General features: G+C 39.6%; 1 protein-coding gene across 33 annotated transcripts in view; it reads left to right on the top strand.

The window, feature by feature from the left end:
- The window catches only part of LOC121322830 (nebulin-like), a 90,181-nt gene that overhangs the window by 16,277 nt on the left and 53,363 nt on the right, over positions 1 to 20,541 (top strand). For 26 of the 33 annotated variants that reach the window (XM_041263186.1, XM_041263190.1, XM_041263185.1 and 23 more), the window contains exons 26-61: positions 178 to 489; positions 933 to 1,139; positions 1,589 to 1,693; positions 1,961 to 2,068; positions 2,461 to 2,772; positions 3,312 to 3,518; positions 3,924 to 4,028; positions 4,457 to 4,564; positions 4,710 to 5,021; positions 5,561 to 5,767; positions 6,108 to 6,212; positions 6,380 to 6,487; positions 6,968 to 7,279; positions 7,821 to 8,027; positions 8,227 to 8,331; positions 8,963 to 9,070; positions 9,512 to 9,823; positions 10,931 to 11,137; positions 11,506 to 11,610; positions 11,754 to 11,861; positions 12,013 to 12,324; positions 12,748 to 12,954; positions 13,418 to 13,522; positions 13,895 to 14,002; positions 15,128 to 15,439; positions 15,874 to 16,077; positions 16,203 to 16,307; positions 16,437 to 16,544; positions 16,713 to 17,024; positions 17,456 to 17,659; positions 17,785 to 17,889; positions 18,471 to 18,578; positions 19,014 to 19,325; positions 19,459 to 19,662; positions 19,745 to 19,849; positions 19,954 to 20,061. In XM_041263186.1, the coding sequence (XP_041119120.1) occupies positions 178 to 489; positions 933 to 1,139; positions 1,589 to 1,693; positions 1,961 to 2,068; positions 2,461 to 2,772; positions 3,312 to 3,518; positions 3,924 to 4,028; positions 4,457 to 4,564; positions 4,710 to 5,021; positions 5,561 to 5,767; positions 6,108 to 6,212; positions 6,380 to 6,487; positions 6,968 to 7,279; positions 7,821 to 8,027; positions 8,227 to 8,331; positions 8,963 to 9,070; positions 9,512 to 9,823; positions 10,931 to 11,137; positions 11,506 to 11,610; positions 11,754 to 11,861; positions 12,013 to 12,324; positions 12,748 to 12,954; positions 13,418 to 13,522; positions 13,895 to 14,002; positions 15,128 to 15,439; positions 15,874 to 16,077; positions 16,203 to 16,307; positions 16,437 to 16,544; positions 16,713 to 17,024; positions 17,456 to 17,659; positions 17,785 to 17,889; positions 18,471 to 18,578; positions 19,014 to 19,325; positions 19,459 to 19,662; positions 19,745 to 19,849; positions 19,954 to 20,061 (6,579 nt within the window). The remainder of the gene's footprint in view (positions 1 to 177; positions 490 to 932; positions 1,140 to 1,588; positions 1,694 to 1,960; positions 2,069 to 2,460; positions 2,773 to 3,311; positions 3,519 to 3,923; positions 4,029 to 4,456; positions 4,565 to 4,709; positions 5,022 to 5,560; positions 5,768 to 6,107; positions 6,213 to 6,379; positions 6,488 to 6,967; positions 7,280 to 7,820; positions 8,028 to 8,226; positions 8,332 to 8,962; positions 9,071 to 9,511; positions 9,824 to 10,930; positions 11,138 to 11,505; positions 11,611 to 11,753; positions 11,862 to 12,012; positions 12,325 to 12,747; positions 12,955 to 13,417; positions 13,523 to 13,894; positions 14,003 to 15,127; positions 15,440 to 15,873; positions 16,078 to 16,202; positions 16,308 to 16,436; positions 16,545 to 16,712; positions 17,025 to 17,455; positions 17,660 to 17,784; positions 17,890 to 18,470; positions 18,579 to 19,013; positions 19,326 to 19,458; positions 19,663 to 19,744; positions 19,850 to 19,953; positions 20,062 to 20,541) is intronic. The other 7 variants (XM_041263217.1, XM_041263219.1, XM_041263209.1 and 4 more) reach the window with 6 other exon arrangements.

Below are 20,541 nucleotides of genomic sequence, written 5' to 3' on the forward strand. Positions count from 1 at the left end.
CCGTGCTGCTATTTTCTTAAACTTTGACATTTATAAACGTGGCTATAAACAGTTTGGGTAAACGTTTTGCTACATTGTGTTAAAGGATTGCGTCAGCGACCACGTTAAGAGCGGGTGAAATGAAAAGTATTGGTTAATGAAATTCTTTAACATTGTTCCTCGCTCGTTTCTCACTAGTTCCAGTACAAGAAGGAATACGAAAAGCAAAGAGGCCATCACGTGGGCTTCCGCAGCCTGCAGGACGACCCCAAGCTGGTCCACTACATGAACGTGGCTAAGATGCAGTCTGAGCGCGAGTACAAGAAGGACTACGAGAAGACCAAGACCAAGTACCACACTCCCGTAGACATGTTTAACGTGATCAATGCTAAGAAGGCTCAGGACATCGCCAGCAACACCGGCTACAAGCAGCTGATCCATCACTACAGCCTCCTGCCCGATGCCATGAACCTGCAGCTTTCCAAGAACATGATGCAAATCCAGAGCGACGTAAGTGAACCCAAACTGGATTGTCTTACGGATTTGAAAAGCTAAGCAATGGCATTTTGTAAAATTAAGATGACTTATTTTTTTTAAATGGTAGAGTAGCGTCTCTGCTTGCATGTCTGCTGTTTAAAAAAAAAAAAAAAAAAAAAAAAAATATATATATATATATATATATATATATATATATATATATATATATATATATATATATATATAAATATAAAGAAATAAATGAAGTTGTCTTTTTGTTTAGTTTTTTATAACGATGTGAAGTGAGTGTTAGTCTTCTTGTAACAGGTAATATTTCTCTTTGACCAAAGCATTTGAAGTGAATGTTGTAAACTGAGACTCCCAAGTGTTCTTTGGAGTTGAGCCAACCCTTTGATAATGTATTTTTGTAATTAAACAAATTGCTGTTTATTGTATTAATTCCAATCTTTCCACAGAATGAATACAAAGCTGAGTATTCTAACTGGGTGAAAGGAACAGGGTGGGTCCCGATTGGTTCTCTGGATGTGGAGAAGGCCAAGAAGGCAGGGGAAGCCTTGAATGAGAAGAAGTACAGACAGCACCCCGACACCATCAAGTTCACCAGTGTGACTGACTCCCTTGTCATGGTTCAGGCTAAACTCAACGCCCACCAGCTCAGCGACGTGAGTCAAGTCAAAGGATTGTCTTCTATCCAGTTTTGTAAAAACTGTAGATGTGTTACTCAGCCTGGGCTTTGTTGATATCACATCCAGAACTCTGTGGGCATCCTAGTTCCATATTGCATGCTATTAAGCAAAACAAATACCGTAGTCACAGCCCAACTGAATCATTTGAAGGCCATTTTTATTTATCTAACCGTAGCGCGAACAGTTCAAACTTGACGTGCCTACTCTGACAGCGTGAGTCAGCGGCTGGCTTTAGAACCAGTGTTTCCTGGAACCCAGTCCTAACCTTTAACAGCTGATCCACAGTACACCTGTTTACATCTAGTATTCCTGTTGCCCTCAGTGGTGGAAACCCCCCCAAAACAACAGCACCCTTTTCTGGTATATTAATGTGCTTCACTAGCTTGCATGTCATTAGGAGTAATGCAGTTCATTTCTTATTACAGAAAGAATACAAAGCTGGCGCCGAAGAGATAAAGCACACGTATCATCTCCCAGCAGATGCTCCGGAGTTACTCCAGGCTAAATGCAACGCCATTAACATCAGTGAGGTAAGTGCTGTACAAAAATGCATTTACACCTTTACCAGAGTGGATGCCTCTTTTGCACTGGAAAAGGTGAGACATTTGAACCCATAGTAATTCACATTAGGTTAGATGTACTTGAATAGCTTTGCTAGCAATGCATACTTTATGTGTAACATCTTGTCATTTTTAATGTGAGGTGGGTGAGGCCATGCAGTGGGTGATATAAATGTATTGAGATGGTGTGATTGAAAACACTAAAAATGACTCTTTTTTTTTTTTTTTTTTTTTCAGAAATGCTACAAATTGAAATGGAACAAGAGCCTGGTTGAAGGACACAACCTGAAACAGGATGCTATCTCCATTGTTGCTGCTAAGGCATCCAGAAACATTGCTAGTGATGTAAGTACCGAGCAGCTGCTGGCTTCCAGTACAGTACATACACGCACACCTTGAACATCTTACACCTCTGACAAACCTCTACAGTAAAACTGGTGGATAAATCCCAATTACCATGGTAATGTTTGGGATATTTTACTGCAGATTTCTTTTTATATTGTTCTAGATTGGGGGAATTATATAAACAATTTTACATAAACGGTTTGGTATTTTGTTTATTTGTACAATTAAAACAAGTTAGTCTAATACATGTATGTATTAATTCCATAAATTGTCATGCATTTTAAACAATATAATTGAATAACAAGAACATGAATAGAGTGCCATTGATTTTCAGGATTCTATCAGCCTGTGAAGTGGCTTGATGAATTGTGAAATGTTTCATCTCTTTGCAGTACAAGTACAAGTTGGCTTATGAGAAGGCGAGAGGCCATCACGTGGGCTTCCGCAACCTACAGGACGACCCCAAGCTGGTCCACTACATGAACGTGGCTAAGATGCAGTCTGAGCGCGAGTACAAGAAGGACTACGAGAAGTCCAAGACCAAGTACCACACTCCTGCAGACATGGTCAGCATCACATCAGCCAAGAAATCTCAAGAAGTGGCTACCAACAGTGGCTACAAGCAGCTGCTCCACAGCTACACCTTTCTCCCCGACGCCATGAACGTGGAGCTGGCCAGGAACATGATGCGCATTCAGAGTAATGTAAGCTTGCTCTTCATTCAAGTCACGCTGTCATACACTGTGCTGCACCATGACTATAAACAGCCCTGTTATCATTATGATTATAAAGATACCTTTTTGTTTAAGGAGTTCAGAAGCCCAGAAACACAAATTTAGAGCGACAGTGTGTATTTAAACAGGCTTTTTCCCTTTGATGACTGATGAATTTTGATACTATCATCAAGAGTGTATCCAATATCTAAATGTACTGCAAAAGGTAATCCTAGAACCAACACTTCTAAAGAGGTCTAGTCTAAACGTGCATTAACCCTTTCAGTCCTGAATTATTTTTGTCGCGCTGAAGAGGGAACTCCTTTATTGAGTATACCTGAGAACAGGAGAGAACAGGACAGTTCTTTATTTTACATATATTTATACACTACTTCAGACTGGGATCTGTGAGTCCCGTGATGTTCCAACGTAATTTCCAACAGAATATGTTAACATACAGTGCTAAGATAAGATTGAAAGGGTTAAAAGATTACCAGCTGTGTGACTGTGTGCTTTCTTTTCTCTTGCAGAATGAGTATAAGTCTGAGTACAACAACTGGTTCAAAGGTATTGGTTGGGTCCCGATCGGGTCGCTGGAGGTAGAGAAAGCAAAGAAGGCCGGGCAAGCTCTGAATGAGAACAAATACCGACAGCACCCAGACACCATCAAATTCACCTCTGTGACTGACTCCATGAACATGGTCCTCGCAACAAGCAACAGCAAACAACTCAGTGAAGTACGGGACCTTCAATAAAACCTTAATCGTGGAAGCAGGCATAATGGACTTTACTTATAGTGTTGCATATGATATCACACATATAATATACATCACCCGGGCTGAACGCTGCGTTACTCTGTATCATAATTCATCCTGGAATGGGTAAATGAATGAAGCAGATTAAACATTTTTATAACAAGCAGCTAAACCTCATGCCAGTCAACCAAATGGCAAAACAAAATAGCTTGAGCTGATAGTGGAGAGAATGGCTGCAAAGAGTCAACAGACACAGGTGCAAACTTGAACAGTCAGCCGAGGTAAAAAAAATTATAATAAATGAAAGCTACAGCTAAAAAGGGATGACATCACACGTCTTCCAGAAATGCACTTAACCGTTTGCTGCTGTTGTTTTTATTTCCCCAGATCACCTATAAAGCCCCTGGCGAGAAACTGAAGCATAAATACCACCTGCCATCGGACAGCCCGCAGTTTTTACAGGCTAAGGCCAATGCCTTGAATATCAGTGAGGTAACGTATTCCAGACGTGCTGGTTGCTTGCCTGGTTGAAGGAGGATGCAGTTGTTGAGCTTTCTGATACAGCCATCATCATCATCATCACCATCATCATCATCATCACCATCATCATCATCCTAGTCAATTTCCCATTTGGCCCACAAAGCTGGAACTTGCATCCCAAACAAAACAAACCATTGTTTTTTTTTTTTTTTTGGTTAATGAATTATGGTCATGGTTTAGCCAGGGCCCAAAACATGTTGCTGCCATGCAATACATTGGAATACTCAATTTCTTTAACAGCTTCCATAAAAACCCTTTATCTGTTGTGCATTCGGCAACATTTGTGCTCTCAGTTAGAGAGTGTAAATACATGAGCTGGATCCCTGAAGCAGTGATTTAAACTAAAGCTTTTATCAATGTCTTTTTTTTTCTTCGTTTAGTCTTACTACAAGCAGAGCTGGATCAAACATCTTGCGAAGGGATATGACTTGAAACCAGATTCAATTTCTGTCCTTGCTGCTAAAGCTTCAAGAAACATTGCCAGCGATGTGAGTATTTATTTATTTATTTATTTATTACTTTTGTTTTACTCAAGAGGTAAATTACAGCTTAAGTTACACTGGAATCCCGAATCTCAATATATTTGAAATTCACAATAACAATATGTGTGTGTTTTTTAATTCCTTTCTTCAGTACAAGTACAAGTTGGCTTATGAGAAGGCGAGAGGCCATCACGTGGGCTTCCGCAGCCTGCAGGACGACCCAAAGCTGGTCCACTACATGAACGTGGCTAAGATGCAGTCTGAGCGCGAGTACAAGAAGGACTACGAGAAGTCCAAGACCAAGTACCACACTCCTGCAGACATGGTCAGCGTCAATCAGGCCAAGCAGGCCATGGCTGTCATAACCAACTGCAACTACAAGCAGCACTTCCACAACTACACCCTCCTCCCTGATGCCATGAATGTGCAACTGGCCCGGAATATGATGCACATTCAGAGTGATGTAAGTTGTCAGAATGTTGTCATACATATTGTACCACCAGAACCATGGTTTAAGTTGTAATGTTAATAATATTTAGAACCTTCATGCATACTGCTTTACTTATCCCTTAAAAGTTGGGTTATTGGGGTTTCCGGAGGAAGTGTCCCATTGGCCATGGCGCTCCCACGGGTTTGGTAGGAAGGAACTGTTTCTCCTCATCGCGTTGCAGCACACCCTACCGGCCAGGCGCCCAATGAGCTCAGTGGACACCTGCAGGCTGGCCTTTGTCCTCCAGAGGCCGGTGGCTTGCTGACTTTCACTCTCGAGTTCCTGGATGTAGAAGAGGAAGCTGGCTTGGTGGACACCCACTGAACCTTCACTTCTCCAGAGTTGCAGCGGTGACGAGAAAAAAATGTTAGACATTCTAAATTGGGAAGAAAGTCAGGGGTAAAATAATTGGGCACTCTAAGAAGACACTTGAGTTATTGTCTTCCTTCATCTTAAGGATATGCATTAATAACTTGTATTTTGATTTAGTCTCTCTTTCCCTCTCTTATCAGAATGAATACAAGAGTGATTACAACAACTGGTTTAAAGGGATGGGGTGGGTGCCAATCGCTTCTCTTGAAGTGGAAACTGCAAAGAAAGGTTCTGAAATCAAGAGCGAGAAGAAGTACCGTCAGCTCCCTGAAACCTTGAAATTTAGCAAACTGATGGACTCCATGGACCTTGTTCTGGCTAAGGCTAATGCTCAGACAATGAATATGGTACGTGGTATTCCTATTGTAAAATGTTAAAGTTGTAGGACCCCATATGGTTCACCTGTGGTACTAAAAATGCTCCCATATACTGTATATACAGCCCATTTGTGCTTCACATACAGGCGTGACAATGTTGTTTCCTAGTTGCATTGGTGCTGCAAGATCTATTCTCAAGGTAAATTACAACCAGATCAATGAAAATTTAGGCTGGCTTAGTCTGGAGACTGTGAATGCAGAGAAAGCAACATTTTTGAAGAATGTCCTAAAAAGGAATTTCATGTTAGTCTATTACTGCCGCTTCAATACCCTATAACATGCAATCCATTGCTTTCTGCTTTTTTTGTAGCGAGCATACAGAGATGTCTGGAACAAGGAGAAGACCAAGATCCACATCATGCCGGACACTCCTGAAATAATTCTGTCCAAAGCCAATCAGATCAATGTCAGCGAGGTATGTCTACAAATGTAATTCTGTAGATTATTTCTTAATCTATAAGAATTTTGGGTATGTCAATATTAACAGAGGCACGAGCCTGTATAAACTGTGTAACGGAAGGTAGTTTACATGTGTCTTTTCATGTGTTTGTTTCTCTTTCTTCCTTTGTGTTTCGTCTTTAGAAAGCCTATAAACAAGGCTTGGAAGAACTGAAGAAGAAGGGATATGACCTCAAACCTGATTCCATTTCAGTCATGGCAGCTAAGGCTAACAGTAATATTGCAAGTGATGTGAGTGTTGCTTTTCTTTCTCCAAATATCAATGAATTTATATACAGTAATAAAGTATAAAGTCTGCACAGGTACTTATCCAACAGCCAGTATGGGGTCAATAGGCAGTAATAGTACAGATTGAAATGGATTTTTCCTATATTCATGTTGATTTAGGAATATATTAAAAGATATATTCCCAGACAGCATAAACACACACACAGATACATACAAGGAATTACATTGATTTCATATACTGAATGGGCTCTACAAATCAATACACATTGAGGTCTTGAACCATATTCTGAAGTAAAATATCCAACAAGGTTTCATATACTGTACAGCTGTTTCAAAATGTCTTGTAGATTTTTAGATGTGTGTGAGTTTGTAAAAACTAAATTGGAAATAAAAATAAGCTTGTACACGTTTTGATTGAGTGCACACATTACATGTTGAATGTGTATCATATAAGGTATATTGAGCAGCATTATCGTTTCACAGTACAAGTACAAGTTGGCTTATGAGAAGGCGAGAGGCCATCACGTGGGCTTCCGCAGCCTGCAGGACGACCCCAAGCTGGTCCACTACATGAACGTGGCTAAGATGCAGTCTGAGCGCGAGTACAAGAAGGACTACGAGAAGTCCAAGACCAAGTACCACACCCCCATAGACATGTTCAGTGTCATTGCTGCCAAGAACTCCCAGAATGTGACCTCCAATACTGGCTACAGGCAGCATTTCAACCACTACACGGTCCTGCCTGATGCAATGAACCTGGAGCTGTGCAGGAACATGATGCACATTCAGAGTGACGTGAGTACTGGAGTAGCTCCACTAAATAAACTAATTCACAAATATAATTCTACATGTAAATATAAAAGCAGCAGCCATTGGATCAAACACAAGCGCTTAATAACTTTGCTGTAAATGTGTTGCTTGTTAACCCTATAAAGCCAAGCATTGATTGGTTGCTCAGCTTGGATTGTGTTTCTGAAATGTCTGAGTACATGCATCTTTTAGTCTGTATATTAATCCCTTCAGGTACATAAGGAACGGCACACTTGTTGTGCAAATGGTTTCTTCGTAAAATACACTTGAGAGTGACTCAAGTATCACGAGGAGGAAACTGACTCTTTGGATGAGCAGATCCAACCTGCCAGTAAATTGTAAACCCTGGTTTGTGCGCCTCATTGCTAAAATAAGAAAGTTAGCTTCATTTTGTTTGAGGGAGACATGTGTCCCTTGTACCTTAAAGGGTTAAAGTGTTTATGTAATATGAATAATATAAATCTTGTCTTGTCATAAAGTTTGAATGTTAACCTATGTCTTTTTTTTTTTTTTTTTGTTCTTTCAGAATGCATATAAATCTGACTACAACAACTGGTTCAAAGGTACAGGTTGGGTCCCGATCGGCTCGCTGGAAATTGAGAAGAACAAGAAGGCCGGGGAGATTCTGAGCGAGAAGAAATACCGTCAGCCTCCAGATACCATTAAATTCACCAGTGTCACTGACTCCATGGATGTAGTCCTGGCTCAGGCCAATGCTAAGATAATGAGCAAGGTCAGTATTCTTGTATTTCTAAATACTAATGATAGTAATAATAATAATACTAATTGAAAAACATGTGCAGTTTTGTTGTTTGTTTATTTTAGTTTAACAATACATCTCAGTTACTATCAGACATGGTTTTAATTTTCAAATAATTACAGCAGTACAATATTTTAAAGAAAATGTTCCTTTTTATTTTTTTTTTTTTTAGCACCTGTATACAGACGCCTGGGACAAAATGAAGACCTCTGTCCATGTCATGCCAGACACACCTGAAATTGTTCAAGCTAAAGCAAATGCCATTACAATGAGCCAGGTGAGTATGAGCAGATTCTGCTGTCCCTGGAGAATGGTGTTCATAGTTCAGGGGAAAGGTGTCCTTATACAGTATTATAATATGTGCCTTGAGCTTTGTTAGACTGGTGAAACAAATTAGGGCTTATCTTTGTATGCCAAGCCCTATTTTCACTAAGAGAGTAGATATACTGTATTTCCTTATTAGAGCATGCGTGTTACTGCAGCTAATGTACACAGTCGATTATCTATTACCGCACATTTATAAATAAATAGCGTTTTGCAGGCTAGAAGATGTCATAACTGCCAGCGTTATCCTTTTTAAGCAGGACAAGCTCAGTGCAGTAGTTTTCGTTCTTGCAATGCATCCTTGTTACTTTCTAGATGTAGGTCACACATCCCCCATTAGTCTGGTTATGAAACGCTGTGCTGTGAATGATTTGTAACAAATGCACCATAGTGCACCTCGCCTTCCCTTTTCTTACATTCTTTAAAGTGTATCATATGCTCGGACTTGCTGTCGACCCCAAATCACAAGTATATTTAAACATCTTAGCGTTAATGAGATCAACCTGTATTTATGTGATCTGTATGTTTCTTTGCATGTGTTTATTTAGTTTCTGATTTATTAATTTTATATTCCTAAATTTCAGAAAAAGTACAGGCTGGGGATGGAATTGTCTAAGAAGAAGGGTTATGATTTGAGGGTGGATGCTATTGCAATCAAGGCTGCTAAAGCTTCAAGCAACATCGCAAGTGACGTATGTGTTTTGGACTTCATTTTATTCTCTTCTGTGCTATTGAAGATACATTTCAATGTTCCCAGAACGCTTTTGGCACACACACATTTAAAAAATTCTACTTTTGCATTCTGTTCATATATTTACACTCTAAATATATCATATATAATTTTTTTATTGGTTTTTCTGTTTTTATTTTATTGCTGATGTGGAACTGAAATATACTATTTGAGAAACATGCCATTCACCAGAATTAACATTTACAATAACACTGATCTTTTGAATTGCAAACACAAATATACAGTCATTTTAAAACAGGGACCTTCATTCAAAAGTATTTGAATGCTACAGAAAACAACAATAACATTCTTTGGCAAACTTTTTGGAATGTTTTCTCATTTATTTTAGTACTGCTGCATATTCTACCATGTTAATAATACACTGTTTCTAAAAACATGACAGTACAAGTACAAGTTGGCTTATGAGAAGGCGAGAGGCCATCACGTGGGCTTCCGCAGCCTGCAGGACGACCCCAAGCTGGTCCACTACATGGAAGTGGCTAAGATGCAGTCCGAGCGCGAGTACAAGAAGGACTACCAGAAGTCCAAGACCAAGTACCACACTCCTGCAGACATGGTCAGCGTCAATCAGGCCAAGCAGGCCATGGCTGTCATAACCAACTGCAACTACAAGCAGCACTTCCACAACTACACCCTCCTCCCTGATGCCATGAATGTGCAACTGGCCCGGAATATGAACTTCATTCAGAGTGATGTAAGGGTCTTCTCCTTCTCATGCTGGTGTGAATGTATGAAACATAGGGAATAGAAAGAGGTCTTTTATCTAGTTGTGGCGTATGAATTGGATTGGACTCCTGCTTCTAAAGACATGGATATTTAGCCATGTAACAGGATAGTGCTGTGGCCCAGATGGTATTGGCAGGAAAGAGACTCAGAGACAAGGAAGCTGCAGTTTAAGTGCATATGTTTACTTCACAAAACAAAGAACACAAGAAAACATCAAACTGGGCATGAGGGCCAAAATAAAAGATTTAAACAAAATAGTCAAACGTAGACTGGCATTCGTTCTTCACTACTCAACACTACAAAACACTTCAAAAACACAGTTGACACACAGTTACGTTACACTCACCCAAACTCCCTTTCCCAATATACAGCGGCCATTCCCCAATTAGCACTCAGTTACCTAACTGGGCCATGGCCCCACCTGTGATTGTTGGCACGGGCAGAATTAACCCCATCCCTGCCAAACTTAGCCCTATTTACACCAGGACAATCAAAGGCAAATGGTTACTTCACCAAGAGACAAGTAAAACTAAAGAAATGTTTTGGTTTTCCTAAATGTCGTCTTCAATTTCTAATATATTTTATAATGTGTTATAAAAACTTGCTTCCACCTTATCCAATCTAAAACCTATAGCCTAAATGTGGCGTGTAAATATATATCAGCGTCGTGTGTATTCTACCAATCTAAAATAAACATGTGCAAAATGCAATTTAATTTTCCAAAACTTCCTCTGACAGCCTACCATTCCCTGCAATTCAAGTTAGAATGACTACAACTCCCAGAACCCCGTTGCAAGTGATGTAGTCTTTTAGTGCGTGCAGATGTCAAGTCCAGCAGTCTCTGAGTTCTGTGTGCAATAATCTGTGACTATGAAATCAGAACACACAGTCAGATTCAATATTCTGGGAATAATTTGTCTGCTCTGAAATAAATACCTGCATAAACACATATGTTAATAAATAAACAAAAACAACAAAATAATAATAATAATAATAATAATAATAAATAATAATAATAATAATAATAATAATAATAATAATAATAATATACTGCACCTGTTGTTTTTTTCCTCAGAATGCTTACAAAAGCGATTACAACAGCTGGTTTAAAGGCATGGGCTGGGTACCGATAGGCTCCCTGGAAGTGGAGAAAGCGAAGAACGCTTCCAAAATCGGGAGTGAGAAGAGGTACCGGCAGCACCCTAGCACCGTGAAGTTCACCTCCGTTACTGACTCCGTGGACCTGGAGCTAGCCAAGGCAAATGCGCTGACCATGAATAAGGTAAGAGATGAACACCTTTACTTTACACCCCACTGCATCTTTGTAGAGGATGATATTAAGCAATATCAACAAATCCCAGAACCATATGCATCGACATATATGATTCTTGCAGGAAACCTGTGTAAAAAAAACCTTTTTAAGGCCGATGATTATCGTGACCTAAAAGCCCTGATTTAAAAAAAAAAAAAAAAAAAAAAAAGTTTTGTGTTGTTTTTAGCTTTGCAGTCTGTTCATGCCGTTTTTAACACTGTAGTCTAAGTTAACCATTTGCACATGAATTGCATCTGCATTTTCCTTAAAATAAACACTCTTTTTTCTTTTACATTAGAATATAATTAAATTAATTTTTTATTATTTTATTCCATTAGCACCTGTACACAGGAGCCTGGGAGGCTGATAAAGGGAAGACTCACGTCACGTCAGACTTGCCTCAGATTGTGCTAGCCAAGCAGAACAATGTGGCTATCAGTGAGGTATGTACATATTCAAAATGTTAACACCTGCCAGCAGCATCATTACTCCTTACTGTGCATTTCTGTGCATATGTAATATCTAACCTTGTCGCTTCTCATTATACGCTATTTCATGTGCTGCATTTTTGTCTTTTAAATTTCAGAAATTGTACAAACTTGCCTGGGAGGAATCTAAGAAGAAAGGATATGACCTGAGATCTGATGCCATTTCCATCAAAGCAGCCAAAGCCTCCAGGGACATTGCTAGCGACGTATGGACCTTTGTTTGCTTTGTTTCAAGCTTCATAGTTTCCAATTATTTTAGGAGTAAAGCAACTTCTGCATTGAGTTCAGGAAAGCCTCTACAATACTTTAGTAGATGATCAAAAAAATAATAATAACATTGTTTTTTGTTATTCACAGTACAAGTACAAGGCAGGCTTCCGCAAGCAAACCGGACACCACATTGGAGCCCGCAGCATCCAAGACGACCCCCTACTTGTCTTGGCTTTACACTCGGCCAAGATCGCGAGTGACGCAGAGTACAAGAAGGAATTTGACAAGTCCAAGACTAGGTTCAACCTGCCTGTAGACATGATGGCCTTTATGCTAGCTAAGAAAAACCAGATCCAGGTCAGCGACATCGACTACAAACACCACCTGCACAAGTGGACGTGTCTGCCAGACCAGAACGACGTCATCCAGGCAAAGAAAGCCTATGAACTCCAGAGTGATGTAAGTTCACATTCTTTCGGCTGGTTTCATAGACCCTGATTAGCACTAGTCGGGGACTACTTTATCTAAAATAACATTAGCGAGTACCAAGATTAGTGCTAAAGTCTGTGAAAGCAGCCATTTATGTTTGTAGTTTTACAGATGTGTATAACTGTATGTATCTTTGCATTTTTAGAAATGATTTCATTTATGGTTGCTAAGATGTTTTTGTTGATATAGTGGTCATCAAATTGCATGCATCTCACTGGCTTCAATGGGCCTTTAAATGTCGTGGTCTCTAACGGCCTAGTAGACAGAGAATAATATAATTTCAAATAATGATCTTGGTACTTTATTAATATTCTGTATTAAACATTGAATTCCTTTAGTATGAAGACATGGCTAACATTCTCCCCTGATAAATGTTATTCTTTTGTCTTTCAGAATGAATATAAATCTGAGTACAACAGCTATTTCAAAGGGCTGGGTTGGGTCCCGATCGGCTCGCTGGATGTTGAGAAGTCCAAGAAGGCCGGGGAGATTCTGAGCGAGAAGAAATACCGTCAGCCTCCAGACACCATTAAATTCACCAGTGTCACTGACTCCATGGATGTAGTCCTGGCTCAGGCCAATGCTAAGACAATGAGCAAAGTAAGTGTCATTCTCCATAGTACAAGCCAGCAGTGACCTTGACCTCAAACCTGCTTAACCAAGGATATTGTTGTTTTCAAAACATGAAAAGCTGTCCTTCCCTCATGGTTACAACTGAGTAACAATCAGTGACAATTAACATCTGCGTTGAGTGTTTAAAAGGCGATTGGATGATCGTTTTCCAGTCACTCTGAGCGCTGACATTTTTACTGCCGCACTGGTGTGCCGAGGCCATCAGTGGAAGAAAAATATCAGTGCCCCGGGTGTAAAAAATAAACCTCAAAGGCAATTCTCAGAATGAGCTTCTGCAAACCCCTACTGTGGACCACATTGTCTGTTAGGTCATGTTGCCCAGCTGTACTAAAAAACCCTAACATGGCAGTGGCATTTATTATTGCCAAATAGTAGTAGTGGTGGTGGATATATTACTAATAATGTTTTGATGTTACATTTTTTTTAACAGAAACTGTACAGTGAGGCCTGGGAAAATGAGAAGAGCAAGATTCATATAATGCCTGACACACCTGAAATCGTCCTGGCCAAATGCAACGCTATCAACACCAGTGAGGTAATACACAGCAGCATGGAGTGGAATAAATAGAATGGACAGATAATTACTACTGCTTCATGTGTGAACTGCATCTTTCATCACCCATGCATTCATAGAGTAGCAGTACCCCACCTTGAGAATACAACCTTAGGAGTTATGAAATAGTCAGCAGGTATCTACTGTTGGAAACAGTGGTTAGTAGCCCAGGAGTTTAAAACTCTTAATTCAGCAACGGGCTGGTGCAGTACTGTAAAATAATACAGTGAATGGTTTTGGCTTTAAGCCTTTTGGCTGCTGACTTATACAGCTGTATTAATGTGTTCTATATTTTTCTTTTCCTTTGTTTATATGGTTTCTGATTTCTGATTTTTTTTTATGACTACATTTCAGAAAATGTACAGACTGGCGCTGGAAGAGTCTAAGAAGAAGGGATATGATCTTAGAGCTGACGCTATTTCTATCAAGGCTGCTAAGGCATCATGTAACATTGCCAGTGATGTAAGAATGATTGTATTTTTATTTATTTTATAATGACAGTAATAAAGAGGTCTTTAAGAAGTAATGAAATGCATTTGAACAAATACAATATTGCACTCCTGGGTCTCATGCTTTTTATATTAAAACTTATGGATGATCGTAACACAAAGCATATTGGAAACCAGTGCAGGACTCTGTGGTGGAATGACAGCCTCTTTTAATACAGTTGTGTGTATGTTAATGACAGCCTCTTTTAATACAGTTGTGTGTATGTTAATAACAGCCTCTTTTAATACAGTTGTGTGTATGTTAATGACAGCCTCTTTTAATACAGTTGTGTGTATGTTTATGACAGCCTCTTTTAATACAGTTGTGTGTATGTTAATGACAGCCTCTTTTAATACAGTTGTGTGTATGTTAATGACAGCCTCTTTTAATACAGTTGTGTGTATGTTAATGACAGCCTCTTTTAATACAGTTGTGTGTATGTTAATGACAGCCTCTTTTAATACAGTTGTGTGTATGTTAATGACAGCCTCTTTTAATACAGTTGTGTGTATGTTAATGACAGCCTCTTTTAATACAGTTGTGTGTATGTTAATGACAGTCTCTTTTAATACAGTTGTGTGTATGTTAATGACAGCCTCTTTTAATACAGTTGTGTGTATGTTAATGACAGTCTCTTTTAATACAGTTGTGTGTATGTTAATGACAGCCTCTTTTAATACAGTTGTGTGTATGTTAATGACAGCCTCTTTTAATACAGTTGTGTGTTTGTTAATGACAGCCTCTTTTAATACAGTTGTGTGTATGTTAATGACAGCCTCTTTTAATACAGTTGTGTGTATGTTATTCCTCTCTCCTTTTTTTACTGGCTATACCCCTTGCATTGGTTTAGGATATGTTTTTTAGATAAGGTAGATGCACAGGTTTTGACATTCCTAGATAGGCCTGCTGGAGTTCATATTTCCTATTCTCTTGTATGGGCAGGTTGCTTAGTCTACAGAGTTGAGTTCTCAAAGAGGAATGCTTGAATGTATAAGGCAGGTTGCTCTTTCCTATTTCCAGGCTGTGTTAGGTAGATTAGGTTAAACATCTGAATAGTGCACTTGTTAAAGTTTCTGATAAATGTTTTTCTTTCCACAGTACAAGTATAAGGAAGGCTTCCGCAAGCAAACAGGACACCACATTGGAGCCCGCAGCATCCAAGACGACCCCCTACTTGTCTTGGCTTTACACTCGGCCAAGATCGCTAGTGATGCAGAGTACAAGAAGGAATTTGACAAGTCCAAGACTAGGTTCAACCTGCCAGTAGACATGCTGTCCTTTGAGCTGGCTAAGAAAAACCAGATCCAGGTCAGCGACATCGACTACAAACACCTCCTGCACAAGTGGACGTGTCTGCCAGACCAGAACGACGTTGTCCAAGCCAGAAAGGTCTATGACATGCAGAGTGATGTAAGTTCAACTTGTTTGACAGCTGAATGAGGAATTAAGAAATTTGAGTAGTAACACTATAGTAGCTCAACAAATACAAGGTCATTAGGAAAGATAAAAACGGAAGCACTGAGATTATTAAGAAATTAAATATGAATTTTAAAATTGCCATGCTGGTTTTTCTATACATAAAAAAAATAAAATAAACAAAACATATTTGGTGTCAGGGATGCTGAAAATTAACACAAAAAAAAGTGATTCTATGACTCTACCCAGGCATATAAGACTGACAAGCATGAGTTTGAACTGTTATGCAAGTTTTCTTGTTACAAATGAAAACGCTCAAAATATTGTACAATATATGTTGTTTATGCTATATTTAGTTTTTGTTACAGGAATATCTTTCAGGATCCTGAATTAATGTATGCATGTATTTTGTATCCGGCTGTACCCAGGCTGTGTATAAGGCAGACCTGCAGTGGTTGAGGGGCATTGGCTGGACCCCCATCGGGTCGCTCGATGTTGAGAAAGCAAAGAAGGCTGGAGAGATCCTGAGTGAGAATAAGTACCGCCAACATCCGAGCACATGGAAATTCACAAGCAAAACTGATGCAATGCCACTAGCCCTGGCCAAGGCCAATGCACAGACAATTAACAAGGTAAACATGTTCTTTTGCTGCAGATTTTCCAGTATAATAGTAATAATTATAATTTGTCATTCTTAGCCTTGGTGGAGAATCTGGTGCATGTTAAGAAATAACTTATTTTCACAATCTTTCTGCAGAAACTGTACACTGAAGCCTGGGAGAAAGACAAGACCACGATTCACATCATGCCCGACTCAATGGAGATCACACTGGCACAAAAAAACAAAGTCGCCTACAGTGAGGTAAGGGCTCTTTTGTCTTGATTTTATACAATAGTGTACACATGAAGATGCTTTTTCAGTTAAGTTGATTTATACCATATTAAACTGGAACTGGATTCTGCAATAAATAGTGATTTATATATCATGCAGAAACAATACAAACTTGCTAATGAAGAGTCCAAGAAGAAGGGTTATGACCTGCGTGCCGATGCCATCTCAATCAAGGCAGCCAGAGCCTCCAGGGATATCGCCAGTGACGTAAGTCATTGCTATTTTATTTTATGAAATTGATAAACAAAAAAGCATGTCTTGTGTAGAAATCTTGCAGAAATACAACACCAGTGGGGTAAGTTAAAGTACACTTTTTAGTTCTGATATGTATATTAGGAATGAATCACTGAAAGACTTCACATTTATCTGTTACAGTACAAATACAAGGAAGGCTTCCGCAAGCAAACTGGACACCACATTGGAGCCCGCAGCATCAAAGACGACCCCCTACTTCTCCTGGCTTTACACTCGGCCAAGATCGCTAGTGACGCAGAGTACAAGAAGGAATTTGACAAGTCCAAGACTAGGTTCCACCTGCCTGTAGACATGCTGGCCTTTGAGCTGGCTAAGAAAAACCAGATCCAGGTCAGCGACATCGACTACAAACACCATCTGCACAAGTGGACGTGTCTGCCAGACCAGAACGACGTTGTCCAAGCCAGAAAGGTCTATGACATGCAGAGTGATGTAAGTTCAACTTGTTTGACAGCTGAATGAGGAATTAAGAAATTTGAGTAGTAACACTATAGTAGCTCAACAAATACAAGGTCATTAGGAAAGATAAAAACGGAAGCACTGAGATTATTAAGAAATTAAATATGAATTTTAAATTGCCATGCTAGTTTTTCTATACATAAAAAAATTTAAATAAACAAAACATATTTGGTGTCAGGGATGCTGAAAATTAACACAAAAAAGTGATTCTATGACTCTACCCAGGCATATAAGACTGACAAGCATGAGTTTGAACTGTTATGCAAGTTTTCTTGTTACAAATGAAAACGCTCAAAATATTGTACAATATATGTTGTTTATGCTATATTTAGTTTTTGTTACAGGGATATCTTTCAGGATCCTGAATTAATGTATGCATGTATTTTGTATCCGGCTGTACCCAGGCTGTGTATAAGGCAGACCTGCAGTGGTTGAGGGGCATTGGCTGGACCCCCATTGGGTCTCTCGATGTTGAGAAAGCCAAGAAGGCTGGAGAGATCCTGAGTGAGAATAAGTACCGCCAACATCCGAGCACATGGAAATTCACAAGCAAAACTGATGCAATGCCACTAGCCCTGGCCAAGGCCAATGCACAGACAATTAACAAGGTAAACATGTTCTTTTGCTGCAGATTTTCCAGTATAATAGTAATAATTATAATTTGTCATTCTTAGCCTTGGTGGAGAATCTGGTGCATGTTAAGAAATAACTTATTTTCACAATCTTTCTGCAGAAACTGTACACTGAAGCCTGGGAGAAAGACAAGACCACGATTCACATCATGCCCGACTCAATGGAGATCACACTGGCACAAAAAAACAAAGTCGCCTACAGTGAGGTAAGGGCTCTTTTGTCTTGTGTGGTAGAGTGGCTTGCGGCCAAGATGGACGACGGAGGAAAATAGCACAAACACAGGAACCATAGATCAGTGCTTTCTGCGCACTTTTAATAAACACAAAACAAAAAACACAGGAACAAAACCCTACACACAGAACTCTTCAAAATATTCAAAACACCACCCAAGCCTAGCTATCCTGTTACCTTTCTCACTCCTTCTCAGCTCCACTCTCTCTTACACAACCCACACCAAACAGTCATCCTTTGTTCCCTTTTATTGGGTGTAGCCAGGGGTAGATTGACAATTAATCATTCAATTTCCACCTGGCCACATTCCACACTTTTCCAATCACACCGCAATCACTCAAACAATTAAACACAATTCTGATCACCAGACAACCGCACACACACACACGCACCCAAGTGCAGAGCCTCTATTCTGGATACACCCTCCCCCTACTTTACCACACTTCATTTTATACAATAGTTTACACATCAAGGTGCTTTTTCAGTTGAGTTGATTTATACCATATTAAACTGGAAGTGGACTCTGCAATAAATTGTGATTTATATGTCATGCAGAAACAATACAAACTTGCTAATGAAGAGTCCAAGAAGAAGGGTTATGACCTGCGTGCCGATGCCATCTCAATCAAGGCAGCCAGAGCCTCCAGGGATATCGCCAGTGATGTAAGTCATTGCTATTTTCATTTCTTTTTTTCTGTAATTGAGAATGATATAAATTGTAATCGTGTGTTTTGTCTGCACTGAGAAATGTGTGCAGATGCATCATTAATGAGGTGGGTGTCCGTAGTTGTATAGGTTTGGAATCCTACTTAACTTAGGGTTAAGTAACTTTGCAAAAAGTCAATATAACTAATTAAATAGTTTCAGTGACTTGTATGGCATACAAAAATGATCTAGGGATATACTGGTGTGCAAGACTGAGACCAGTAAACTTGCCAGCTGTCTTGGGTGGAGTTATTTTCCTTAGACCTCTTTAGAGCTATGAGGTGTGGAGAGAGTAAAAGCAGAATTGTATTACATTAGAGTTAAAAATATTTTAGTTATCGACTACGGTACATGTTGGATCAAATTCAAAATACTTTGTTTTCATTTCCACAGTACAAGTACAAGGCAGGCTTCCGCAAGCAAACTGGGCACCACATTGGAGCCCGCAGCATCAAAGACGACCCCCTACTTCTCCTGGCTTTACACTCGGCCAAGATCGCTAGTGACGCAGAGTACAAGAAGGAATTTGACAAGTCCAAGACTAAGTATAACCTGCCGGTAGACATGCTGTCCTTTGAGTTGGCTAAGAAAAACCAGATCCAGGTCAGCGACATCGACTACAAACACCACCTGCACAAGTGGACGTGTCTACCAGACCAGAACGATGTCATCCAGGCAAAGAAAGCCTATGAACTCCAGAGCGATGTGAGTTTAATTCTTTCACAGTTGAATGACCAATTAAGAAATCTGATTAATAAAACTACAGTAGCTAAGAATGATAAGAAAAGGAAGCTCTGAAAGTGAAGTAGTCTTGTTATGTCTATTCCTCTGCACCCAGGCTGTGTATAAGGCTGACCTGGAGTGGTTGAGGGGTGTTGGCTGGTCCACCATGGGTTCGATCGATGTTGAGAAAGTTAAGAAGGCCGGAGAGATCCTGAGCGAGAGGAAGTACCGCCAGCATCCAAGCACCGTGAAATTCACCAGCGTGACAGACTCCATGGAAATTGTCTTGGCAAAGAACAATGCACAAACTATGAACAAGGTCAGCTATCCTAACCTTTATCTTGTGCAGTTTATATAATATATGTCTTCAACTAATGTGTTTGTTTAATATTGGTTTACAGCGCCAGTACACAGAGGCCTGGGACAAGGATAAGACCACGATTCACGTCATGCCCGACACTCCAGAGATCATCCTCGCCAAACAGAACAAGATCAACACCAGTGAGGTGAGTGATATCAAATACCAGCAAAACAAAGGCAAGTTTATTGTGTATATAAAATCATTTAAAGTCTTTTTTTTATATAACGTGCATGATATCTCTTTTCTTAGAAACAATACAAACTTGCTAATGAAGAGTCCAAGAAGAAGGGTTATGACCTGCGTGCCGATGCCATCTCAATCAAGGCAGCCAGAGCCTCCAGGGATATCGCCAGTGATGTAAGGCTGTATTTGCCATTAACTGTAGAATTAGATACAAAACCATACAATGCCATACAGTAAAATACCATACTATATAATGCAGTTCTTCATCTGGGTTGTCATGTCAAACAATGAAAACGGTTAGAGAAGAGGAATTGCATTGCTTTCCTGCAACGGCAGGGATATAACAGAGGCGTAACCTGTATGTACACATGTCTCACTTTAGAGGTTTGTATATATCTAGATAACAAAAATTCTGATCACCATTAGTACATTTAGCTTAGCAAGGTAGCTGTTTGATTCATGAGACTCGTATACAACAGCAGCAAAGAAAAGTACATGAAAAACTATTTACAAATGAGTTCTAGGTTACCCTGTGAGCACAGCCCAGGTTAGGTTAAGTTATTGAGAGTATCATGATCTGTGAATGTAAGCAGGCTCCTGTCCATTTGTCTTCACTTCATACTGATGCCACACTTTTTAAAAAGTTTTTGCTAT

This window comes from Polyodon spathula, chromosome 11 (genome assembly GCF_017654505.1).
Source record: "Polyodon spathula isolate WHYD16114869_AA chromosome 11, ASM1765450v1, whole genome shotgun sequence".
Classification (NCBI taxonomy): domain Eukaryota; kingdom Metazoa; phylum Chordata; class Actinopteri; order Acipenseriformes; family Polyodontidae; genus Polyodon; species Polyodon spathula.